The sequence below is a fragment of the Gymnoscopelus braueri genome, assembly GCF_963280865.1.
Source record: "Gymnoscopelus braueri genome assembly, chromosome: 17".
In the NCBI taxonomy this organism is placed as follows: domain Eukaryota; kingdom Metazoa; phylum Chordata; class Actinopteri; order Myctophiformes; family Myctophidae; genus Gymnoscopelus; species Gymnoscopelus braueri.
The window spans coordinates 25638715-25650968 of record NC_137617.1 but is presented as its reverse complement, the minus strand read 5'-3'; the positions used below and the strand labels follow the sequence as shown (position 1 = coordinate 25650968).

At 41.3% G+C, this 12254-nt stretch overlaps 1 protein-coding gene across 1 annotated transcript in view; it reads right to left on the bottom strand.

The window, feature by feature from the left end:
* Window positions 1-9437: 9437 nt before the first annotated feature.
* LOC308104752 (SRC kinase signaling inhibitor 1-like) overlaps window positions 9438-12254 on the bottom strand; it is a gene marked incomplete at both ends in the record, with an annotated part of 56255 nt that continues 53438 nt past the window's right edge. Inside the window, 2 exons of the mRNA XM_080455260.1 lie at window positions 9438-9596; window positions 12058-12207. Coding sequence (XP_080311386.1) covers window positions 9438-9596; window positions 12058-12207 — 309 coding nt within the window. The remainder of the gene's footprint in view (window positions 9597-12057; window positions 12208-12254) is intronic.

Below are 12254 nucleotides of genomic sequence, written 5' to 3'. Positions count from 1 at the left end.
TGATGCATGATTTGGGAATGTACAGGAGCGGTTGGCAAACCCCGCCCCCGACTGTCTCCACTGGCTGAATCACGCCTGCTTGAAAGGTACATATAGGTGGGCCTTCGTAGGTTATGCCACGCAGTTAGTGACAGGACACTGTTACTAAAAAAACACAATCAAAAAGACAGCTTTTGTGCAGTAGGCGTTCTCACATGCCCTATTTTCCTGTACAGTTTGCGGTATGTACCGTTCTCATTTTTGGCAGAATAGTCGAGGACAGTACTTGCTACTCACGTGAGATATATGACATTACACTACTGTCCCTGATATTGTAAATAATGGCAAAAACACTTTCGTTTTTATTGTGTCCTGTCTGCCTTCACTATCTCTCTGCCCCCTTAACAGCAAAGGAAACAATACTTATTGTTCTTCCTAGAGCTCTCCCCAGTGGCATTAAAGAGATACAGCGAAGGTGTTGTGATGTGGGATTTTGACCATTATTACAAAGGGGTACAGCCACAAACTGCTCTCTTAAAATATTTATTGTAAGCGACAGTTGTTTTAACCAAATATACTGACCACAATTCCCTATTCAAAAATATATATAGGATTCTTATAGGAATAGCGTAATCCTACATAGGATTCTACTGGAACAATGGAAAACCCTATAAGACACTTCGGACTGATCACTTACACTTACTTTGGACCGATCACTCTGCTGGAGCATCAGCTCAACTAGATTCTATGCCCAAGCCAGAACTCAAAAAGTGATTGCCTTCTAAATTTTAAGATTTTTTGTTGTTCAAAAATAGAAGATGTACAAGCTCGCAGCACGGCACGAAGTGACGCGCTGTGAGCTTGTATATCTGCTATTTTTGAATAGCCAACTCTAAAATCTAAAATGACACAGATGCTTGCCCGGTTTAAATGGGATAAGCGGCAAGGAATTACGGTTCACATATATGGACTGTGCAGATTCCGTTCACGTTTGCCAATACTGCAACATTTCAGTATTATGCTGCGCTTAGAATGTTAATTTGTCTGGCATCAAATAAACAAATAAAACGGACTGTATACATGGTTAAATAGGTTAAAACGTTAAAACGTTTAACCTTTTATCTTATTTCATCATATTCTATCATTATCCACACTGCTGAGAAGCAGTACAACAATTTAACCGCCTATATAATGCTGCATTGTATGAGTGTGTGACAATAAACAACCTTAACCTTGGTGTGTTTTAGTTGGAACAAACACTGAAAAAGAGCTCTGGATATACCTACTGGACATTTTGGTAGAATATAAAAAATATATTTATTGACATTGTTTAACAACTTCTGATTAACCATCTAAAACGTTTGTGCACTTTGAGCACAAGTGTTAAATCACTAGTTCTAAACAAAACATGTAATCCATGCACACAATGCATGTATAATAAAAGTACTGTACCAAACACTGCAAAGATATCACCAGTAACAGTAACTGTGATCTGCTGCCATCTTCCTGTTCTTTGTATTAATGCAGCAGCAGCACTGCATGTTCCTATAGCCTTTGTAAATAATAATAATAATAAAAAAATAATAATAATAATAATAATAATAACAATAATAATAATACATAATTATGTGTTAGTGTTAGGATCTATACCTATAGTATATCGTACACATTGAGATTAAAGTCCTTGGTATGTGTGATTCAAAAAGAAGAAAGAATTTGTTGCACATGACCTAGTAGCAGGTCCCATATAATGAAATGACTGTGAGTAGCACTAGAAACACTATAGATTTCATAAAACACAGCAGAACCTTTAAGGCATAGTATAAATCAGGCGCTGGCAGCCATCTCGTATAAGAGGTCCACTTTTATTGTCACAAAACCACAACAGTAACGTACAAAAGCAGCGATCATTGTTCGGTACCGTACTTGGATTTTTCTCACACGAAGCAGCAACTGTTCCTTTGATACAACAAAGTTGCATGGCATTTTGCACTGTTTGTCTCCATACTGGTTTTAGTATAGGTGATCATTCTTCACAAATCACAAACAACACTTATCCCACACAGCAAGCAGCACTCTCAGACTCAAGGTACATCAGTTAGTCTATATATGATATTTCAAATGTCTTTTCAATAGTGTTAATAATGATAATCTTAATTTCTCTTTATGTCGACAGTAAAACAGGCCTCACCGACCCATTTCAACATAATACAAAATCTATTGTACTGTACAATGTTTGTTTACCCTATTATACACTCACGAGTATACACAGAATTATTGACAAGAAAATGAGACCTTGATAAACGCAGCGTGCAATTGTTCAGGAATGTATACAGTATGCATGCCATTTTGGGTTATTTTTCTCTCTAAAAATATCACAAAAATCAATTGATATGATGTCTGGTCTATTTTTTATATACACACTTTTGAACACCGACAAACAATTTTGAACGATCACACATTCATCGAGAAACTAATGGTAATTTCAACTCTTTAGTCTGCATGGTGTACATACTGTAATTTGTGCACTATTGATAATGACAGAGAAGACAGCTACAATGGATAGTCATATAACAGACTGTATCTTTTTATTGGAAGGAGGATCTGTGCTTTTCTGATATGGTCGTGTGGTGTTAATATATAAGTACTTCAGAACTTCAGTATTTACTATAGGCTTCCATTGTTATCCAGCCTATTGTTTCTATATATCTCTTTGATTGCTGTGACAGGCTGTAATCATGATTTGGTCAATGGTAAAAGCAGGTTGGGACGTAAAAGAAATTGGTAAAAAAAAAAAGGAAAGGAATACTTTACAGAATACATGTGTTACATGCTTATGAATCCTCTCTTTCAAGTATAAAAATACAAAAAAGTTTGATTATATAAAACATAGATGATGCTTTTCTTTTCTTTTTTTTACATGTTAATAAAGTAAATCTCTTCAAACAATTATTAAATGGTCATATAACACACCTACAATATATCTCTGAAGTGGTTATACAGTATACTGTACTGTAACAGCGATATTTCAGTTTCTTGTGTGCTGGCTCAGTTAAGAACGTACTATAACATTATTGTGTGTAGTTTGTTTTGTGCTGTGAAATATGAAGCTCAGAGATTCCATGTTACAGTCTTGATACCTTCCTCCAGGAACATATCAAACAGAAGTCTAACTGTAGAATTATTGTTGTACTTTTTTATGCCCGCAGTACACTGCAGTGTCAATGTGTTTGTCACATGTTTGGCCCTAGAGCTGGCCATTTTGCTATGTGTACCCACTTTGGCAAAATCGTAAGAGCGAGGGCCAACAGTAGTAAGCTGTGATAATGCGTCTCGATTCCTTTCAAGAAAAATATCATCAGTAGATTCCTACATTGGTGTTGGAGGTGAGATACCATACTAAAATAACTTTGTAACAGGCCTAGAACAGACAGAGAAAAATGCCACCAATGCAAGTCTTTTACAGGTCTTTTTAAAATGGATAGTCACACAGTGACCATTTTGTTCTTACTTCTTAAGTAAGAACAAAAGGGCTGCCATGTGATGGTAAATGTAGAAGGGAGATGTATTTTCATGTAAACTGATCCTTCATCATTTTGTGTGAACAACATATCGGGTTCCACAAGTGCATTCATTTAGTGACCCATGTTTGCCAAGAGATCATTGTTCAAAGTCTAAGTTGTTCCTTGTGTAGACTACAATGATCACATTTCAAAATGTAAAGGCTCATTTCAAAAGCTAATATGCTTATTGAAAAGCCCCAAACAATAACGATAGCAGTACCACTTGAACTGACACCTTTGAAACAAGACTGTAGAACAAGGGCAAGGAGTAAGAAAACAAGACATGACTCAGTCATGTATACCAGCTTGCTTTATTTTTTCTCTCTCTCTGTGTGTGTGTGTGTGTGTGTGTGTGTGTGTGTGTGTGTGTGTGTGTGTGTGTGTGTGTGTGTGTGTGTGTGTGTGTGTGTGTGTGTGTGTGTGTGTGTGCCCCGTGTATGCGCCGCGTATGCGCGGCTTGTTTTCATAGACCTGGTTCCTGATTTGTCTCGCAGAATCTGTCAAAACTGCTAGTGGCTCTCCATTGGCTTAGACCTGTTGCTTATTTCTCTCTGAGAATCTGGCAACACCGCTAGGCCAGAACGGACGCTACGCAGCTCGTATGCAGAGGTGTAAAATAACTAAGTACATTTACTCAAGTACTTTACTTACATTTTGTCCTATATATTACTCTGTGTCACGGCGATTTGAACCGACGGCAGGCGTGTATAGTACCCATGGAGGCGAGATTCCCCATTGGCTTAAAGGACAGCCAATGATTGAAAACATGTCGCGAATATGTCTAACACATGGATGACTAGTAGGTAGGGGTGTGCCGATATATCGTCCCGCGATATATCGCGATACGTTTTCGTGACGATATGTATCTTTTTTTTTTTTTTTTTTTTGCAATAATATTAATGCAAAAACAAAAGTATTTGTTTGCATTTGCTTTTTTTCCCCCCATATATTTTCATAAGCTTCCCCCCCCCTATATATTTTCATAAGCTTTTTTTCCCCCCCATATATTTTCATAAGCTTCCCCCCCCCCCATATATTTTCATAATAAAGAAGTGCCTTATATCGTATCGTATCGATATCATATCATATCGATGTCGTGAGCCCAATATTGTGTCGTATCGTTTCATGAAATTAGTGTATCGGCACGCCCCTACTAGTAGGTCAGTCTCTTCTTAGACCAACTTGCAAGCTGGTAAAAACCCCACTGGCTGTGTTCTGAACAAAAGCTGTAACTGACCCGCGGTGAAGAGAAAGAATCAGTAAAATTGAAGACAGGCCAAAGGGACAAGTAGTGCAACAATCGAAGCAACGAATAATTGAAGCCAACAGACACACGTGCACAAAGCAAGCAAAGATGAGAAAAGATGAGTGGCTGTCACTAGCTGAATGTACATCGGCAGAGCAGGGTGGGGGGTGGGGGTGCTGTGATCAGTAGCGCTCTGCTGTCAGGGTTTTGGGACAGGCAATCTGTCCTGATTCAGCTCTTATATCTCTTGGTAAAGGAAGAGGAGGAGATGAGGCCTGAGGGATCTGGGAAGGATCGCATAAAGCAGAGCAGAAGATATCAGGGCGAGAAGGGAGAATAGCAAGATGAGAGAGCAAGAAGAGGAGGAGAGAGGAAGACAGAGGCGGTGATAAAGGGCAAGAGAAGGGAGGAGTAGAGAGGAGAGGAGAAGAGGAGTCTGAAAGCATTTGATTCTTTCTCCTGTTGCTGGGACGGAATTACGTCACACATATCAGCCATTCCAATCGAATCCAATCCTTGCCCACAAGAACACTCCTTTTCAGCTTATCTGAAAGTGTGTCTGTGTTGCACTGACAACTGCTCCTTGTTGGCCAAGACCCATGGGTGGGTGACGCTAAAAGAACATTTACTTGTATGTAATATCAGAAAAGATGCTCTCTCAACAACAGCTGGAGTCCCAGAGGCGGCTTTCAGAGCCAGATAAAACAAAAGAACTGGAGAAAATGTGGACATTCCCTTAGTCCTCTTTGACAACCATGCTAATGAACAGCCTCATGCTTACGCGAACAGGGGATTTTTCCCTCTGATTACACACATTCATGGGCCACACACTGCTCCCAATGGTTTGCTCATCCAAAAGCCCAATGAGGCAAAAAGGGTGACGGGGGACAAACAAGTTACGTTCACTTAAGATTAACGACCCAGAGACCTCCCATTTAGCTGGGCATGTCGACAAAAAAAAGGCATACTCAAGTGGAGGGGCGAGCCTTTGACCGGTGCCAAGTGAAACTGGCAGACTGTTGGAGATTTAGATATAGCAACCAGCCTGCGTTCTTCACGTGATCGATGTGTCTCGGCTGCACCCTTGGGAACCCTGCTGTACACAGTCCAGAGTGAGATATGGCATAGAGGGCTAGTGGAAGATTACAGTACGCTTGCTTCTATAAGCATGATGAGCACAGGGCATGTTACTTTACAAAGGGTAGGATCCAGAGCCGTGAATTGAGGGATTGGACTCAAATGGGTAGCGCAACACATGCCTGAATACGATACCTTTAACAAAATCTGTGCTCCCAGTGCTCGTACCGGATATAACTGGGTTATAGAGAAGGATGTATGGGAGGGAAGGTTTGAGGGCTGACGTCGGCATGAGACAAATGGAAGAGAGAACAGTCCCTTGTGGCCCTGTGGGGCACGCTGGCATAAACATCTGCGGCACTCCAGGTCCTGTCAGGAACACAGGCGCTGGAGGAGACAGGTGCACCACCCATGCTCTCATGGGATTTAGTGGCATAAAGTGCAACGCACGCATTTCTGCAGCAAAAGCAGCATTACATTCCAGTTCCATCGGGCTTTGACCCTACTTTCAAAACAGAAATAGGGATACGGATGGCCTGGGGGTGGCTAAACCATGTAGTGCACTGTTAGTATGGATACCGCATTACCACGGCGCCAGTCCTTCTTAAAGCTACAATCCCATACATTTTATGTCTCTCCCTATGCATAGGTAATTGCAACGATGCCTGAACTACAAGATGTTGCACCGTCTGCTTCAAATAACTTCCTTGACATTGTCAATCAGTATGTGTCCTACCTGAACTGACAGCAGGGCCTACATTTCTCAATGGAAGAGCAGGGAGAACACCTCCAACCTAACATAATCTTAATATACTCTACTATACAGATTGGTTAAAATAACATTTTATTCTTTATAATTAGTCCTAGATTGTCATTTTTATCTGTAATGTCTAATAAAAAAGGTAAAATACAGTGAAGGGGAATCTTAAACAATAGGGGTATAAGTGCATCCGGATTTGCTGTCTTTATAAGTGATATCATTCAGGTCAAGACAAACAAACACGTTTTGAGATACAATTTATAGCACTTGGTTGTATGTGTTGGCAGTTATTTTTTAAAGATGCTTGCTGTTTTGTAGTTTGACAGCCTCAGGCTGCCAAGCTAAATCCAGAGTTTCATCAACACATACTTAGTAATGTAATCATACTGTAGATATTAGAGATACTGTAGATACACACAGAGACACTGCACTACTTCGGTTCATCTCAATACAGGCGATTTTGACAGTATTCACTTATGAGTAAAGAGTGAGCTTATAGTTATAGTATATAGTAATTGTATAGTGAATTGCAACTATTTTATATATATTGAAGCTTCTGCTTTACACATACAACGCCCCATTATGTGTCGCAGTTAATTCTTTGCATTGCACAAGATCTCCACTGGGTTTCCTTTGACCTACAAATCATAGTGCTGTACAGTGTGATGATAACATGGATGTATTTATGTCCACTGAAGTCAACCAACTCCAAAATAAGACCTCTGCCATACTATTTGAACGTTAAAAAATGACAGTATAAACTGTACATGTCATTTTGTGTCAATCACAGACAACAAACTACAGTATGTTGTGTACAGGAAGTTACCTAATACTATATATTGATTTATGAATGCTACAGCTACCATATTTGGATTATGATAACATTATACAACGGCACGCCAAGCACCATGTCACTGCTCCAAAGTATGAAGGAGCCATACACAAAAACAAAAATAAATCAGCTGCAGTTTTCTATGAAAAGTTGAATGACTCCGATCACAACCTCAGCGGGCTTGTTCACAGTGAAGAAAAACAACAAGGGAGAAAGAGGTACACAACATTGTTGCATAATGTAACTTGAATAGCAAATCAGCACTTAACGGCAACCATTCATAAATACCAATACTTTTGGTAAATGTCTGGGGCAGTGTAGTTATTGACAGACGGCAAATGGAGGTCAGGCGTGTTAGCCATGTTAGTGGCATATACAGTACTAAGCCACTGTTTACTACTGAAGTGAAGTGTTATCAAGGGTATATTGTCCTATAGACATGATAGCTTGTGGCTGTGCTTCAAGAGATATCTGAAAACATTTGACTCCACCTGGGATAAAACAAAACACAGCAAATGACTGCGGAAGATTTTTCTCATGGATAAGGTAAGTTTGTCTGGTAAAATAAATTATAATATGCATGTGTCTGAGGATATATGTTATATTATGGACTCCATTTCCAGCCAAAGGGAACCCTGGGCTGTATGTGCTAACTAATGGAAAGTATATCGACACAGGCAGGACTGAGAGGATTGAGGTTGAATGGCTCAGGTGCTTTCTAACCTAGAAGGATGGGCTGGCTGTGTTATCACTACCTCGCTGTTGGGAATTTGCAGAAAAGCTCTCTTTAGAAGATTGCGGCCAATGGTGGGTCAAGTCTACTCCTCACCGCATGCCAGCGTTGGTTTGAGGAGTGTGCAGGAGCAGATAAGATGATGGGGGGGGGGGGGGGGGATATAGCTTCTGGGTTCTCAAGGCAAGTAGCTTGCTAGCAAAACTCATACAGACTCATACTGCAGTTTCCCTCTACCATTTGGAATCTCTTGTCATTGGTTTTGTCATATTCCAGTCAAATTATTATTACATTTTCTTTTCTACTTAACATTTTTCTTTATGGATTGTCGTCTGTTTTCTTTTGCTTCTAATTTGTCTTCATCACACATTCACCACGGCGAGAACGCGAGGCGGCGGTTTTCTGTGAACCAAAACTAAACGAACATCTGATCCGTTGTTTCAGCACTTCCCATTAGAAGCAACTCCGTACCCTGTGACCTTTGAAGTTGCTCTTCACCTTCCTCGTGTTGTATAATGTGCTGTTGCATTAGTGCTGTTAAATGCAGCCCTAAGCAGTCTCACGTAATGGGCTGGCATCTCAGTAGTGGCTACAGGCTGATAACGGTAGTTCAATACTGCCAGTCACCTTAAGTGACTGAAATACTATCCAAGCACTCCACTGGAATACTGCCTGGCAACCTTGGGACGGAAAGGGCAAGTACTGCGAAATGGACAGTAAATAGTAGTGATTTGATAAATAGAATGAGAGAGGAGGAATGAAACAGAAGAAAACAGAGGTTTGGATGATTATCTGTTGGTGGAAGGTCACCAACTTGACTTTGAGATGTGAAATTGTTCCGTGGCATTATTGAAGACAATGTAACACATTGGAGGTTAAGAATGATCCGTATAGAAGTAGGTATTATCATTACAGCTAAGTTAATCAGTCACAAGCACCACCAAAAACCTTCCCCGGAAAAAACGAAACACCAACATACGACAAAAACCTATTTTCTAAGCAAGGTACTTTAGATCCAGTAACTCAAAAGTCAGAAACACACCATCAACAAGGAGACTGTTCAACAAGATACTGCAGACGTCTCCCCGCCTCTTCTTGTATAAGAGCTCATATTGTTAGCTCTGTACCGCGTTTCTTGACCCCCATTTATGTCCCAACCTCTGAAGAGACTCCTGTGGAGTTGGTCCCACAGAGGTGCATCATGGGGATGTCGTCGGGTCGGGGTGCCCACGTCAGAAGTGGCTCTTCTAGAAGTGAAATACCTGCTGCTGGCCCTGGATCTTGGGAAAATCCTCTCTCTGCTTGCGGTTCTTAGGTCTCTCCAGGCTGCCCTGTTGGAGGTGTTTGAGCCTGGCTGCCACAGTGGGCTGGGGTCCCTTGACTGGGCCGGGGGAGTTGCTGGCACTCTGTAGAGGGATTGAGAAAACAGAGATGACTTGATGGAATTTGAAAGAGCTATTTCATGGTAACGAAAGTGTCAGCGATATCTTATATAACTGTATATCTAAATGTATTCTTGCCAGTTTTTTCAACTGGGTACAGTATTCATGAATTGCACAAAATGCCAAAATAATGTAAAGCTATATTACAGTGTGGGAGAACTCAGCATATGCCACTTAACAATTTCAGCAGCCGATATCGTCCTGCATTAACTGCTGTAGGCATCTGCTGTCACCTTCAGCAATCATGCCCTTTATTCCGGCTGCAACATCAACAACTGCATCCACGCAATTTTTTAAATTGCAAGTGATGTGGGAAACGTGAGAAAAATAATTACCTAAAACCACCTACGATTTTCAGACCTGGTTTGAAATTGAGCATTAGGAGTTGTTTTTGCAAATGTGTCCCCAGAGCAGCAAATCATAGTGGTTGTATAATACATCTCATCTTCTCATTAATTACTGAGATTAGCCCAGATTAGCTGACTCTCATAGCAGCATGTGGCATGTTTCAAGCTATTTAAACACTTATGTCAAATCAGACCATTCATAACATGTCATGGTGAGTTTAGTATGGCGTATTAAATCATTAGTTAATTGGGAAAATCCAACCAGGTTCCAGGCCAAATGTCTCAAACATAAAACATAATAATAATCTATCATGTAAAGTGTTTAAAGCTTTCAAGAAGAATTAGACTCTTAGGAAACCATCAGCAGAAGAAATAAGACCAAAGTAGAGAGGAATTGTTAGTGAAGTTAAAAAGGGAAGTTCAGAATAACTCATGGCACTGTATCTGTGCACCGCTGGTCACAGAGTACAATGTCCTCTAGTCTATAGACGAATCCACAGACGCGCTGCCTGTAGCTGCCTGTAGGCGGCCATTGCTGCGGTGTCGCGTCCGCGTAGCGTTTACCAAAAGTCCAAGGGGCCGCCATAAAAATGACGGTCCTATTTTGGATTTTTCGATTTTGTAACACACAAGAAAATGTACATTTTGACATCATATTCTTTTCACTGTACCAGTTTATTTTGTGTTGTGTGTATGTCCAGTGGCAGACACCTATCCTGGGCGCGCTGCAAAGCCGTGCGGCCGGAAAAATTAGGGGGTCAAACCCCCCCAAAAACCCGAAATGCATAAAACTATACATTATACCTGTAACAATTGACGCACCTGTATGTATACGTCTGTTTGTTTTTGAAAAATGTTTTAGCAACCCATATATTTGAACGGAAATGTATATTTTTATCCTGTGCTTAAAAAAAAAAAAAAAAAAAAGTTTTTTTTTTTTTTTTTTGACCATGAGGGGGCCGCCAAGACGCTGCGATCGGGCCGCATGCGGCCCGCGGGCCGCGGGTTGAGTAGCGCTGCTATAGACGAATCCACAGACGCGCTGCCTGTAGCTGCCTGTAGCTGCCTGTAGGCGGCCATTGCTGCGGTGTCGCGTCCGCGTAGCGTTGACACCGCAGCAATGGCTGCGCGCAGGGCAGCGCTCCGTGGATTCGTGTATACTGTACCTGCAACCATACTATATCTCACGGTTCTAACCCTCGCCATTGATGATCAAATGTGATATGCATGAAGTCCATATCCCACCTTGCACTGCCCTGTTCTCTGTCCTTTCATTCATGAACCATGAACTGTAAACTGAATTATGTCCTGTCATTCAGATTAAGGTCAATGGAGCACTGATGTTTTAAAATGTTTATTGTCATCTTGTTGTCAGCCAAGTGCTATAAATAGGCACTAATTTATTCTGCTGCAATTGTGTTTGTTAAGCTCGAATCCACAGGCACCAGTATTACTCATCCTCAGGAATCCTCAGGAGTATTTGATGAGGTCCCCCATAAAATGACGGATAAACATTGTATTTCAGTTCGACGTCCAACATTGACTGACACTATTTGTGACTGAATCCATCACAAACATATTGCAAGTCTTGCAACATAAAGGTTTTCGTATTCGATTCTCAGAGGCGTACTTCTTTTCTGCTACAACCTGTCCTGAATGGAAACATGACACTCACAGAAGTGGTTCTTGAGTTTCACTGTCGTGCAGAAAGTGGGGCGAAAGGAAAGGCACAAGGCCAGGAATGGACAGAGATCTAAGAAAGTCCACAAGCGTGGCAAAGGCAGAGGGGTTAGGTGGTGGGAGCGTTTACCTTTCTTCTCAAAGACCCAATGGCGCAACGAGGGGTAGGGGTGGGCCTCGGTAGGGTGCTCAACAGGCTATGACAAAGGGAATCTTTTACAGGGGTTCTCTGAAAGATCTGTGAGGTAGCCGGTTGTTGCATGGGAGAGTACCGCAAAGAAAGATTATCATCTTGACATGACACAATGCATTCATCGCAAATTTGCTATAACTACTATATAAAACCAACAATATGCATTTTAGACTAACGGTCACATAAAATGGGTAGAATGCTACACCTCTAGCTCAGCAATGATCCTCTCTTCGTCGTCCTCGTCTTTGATGGCCGACGCTGCGATGACAGGCGGCGTGGAGGCAGGCCGCGGCGTGTCAGAGGGAGTGCGCCTTAATTTCACCAAGGTTTTTGGCATGTCAGCATCCTCCTCTGCCTACAGGAAAAACAGAGATGGAATAATCCCTTCAGTCTGTTGCCCCA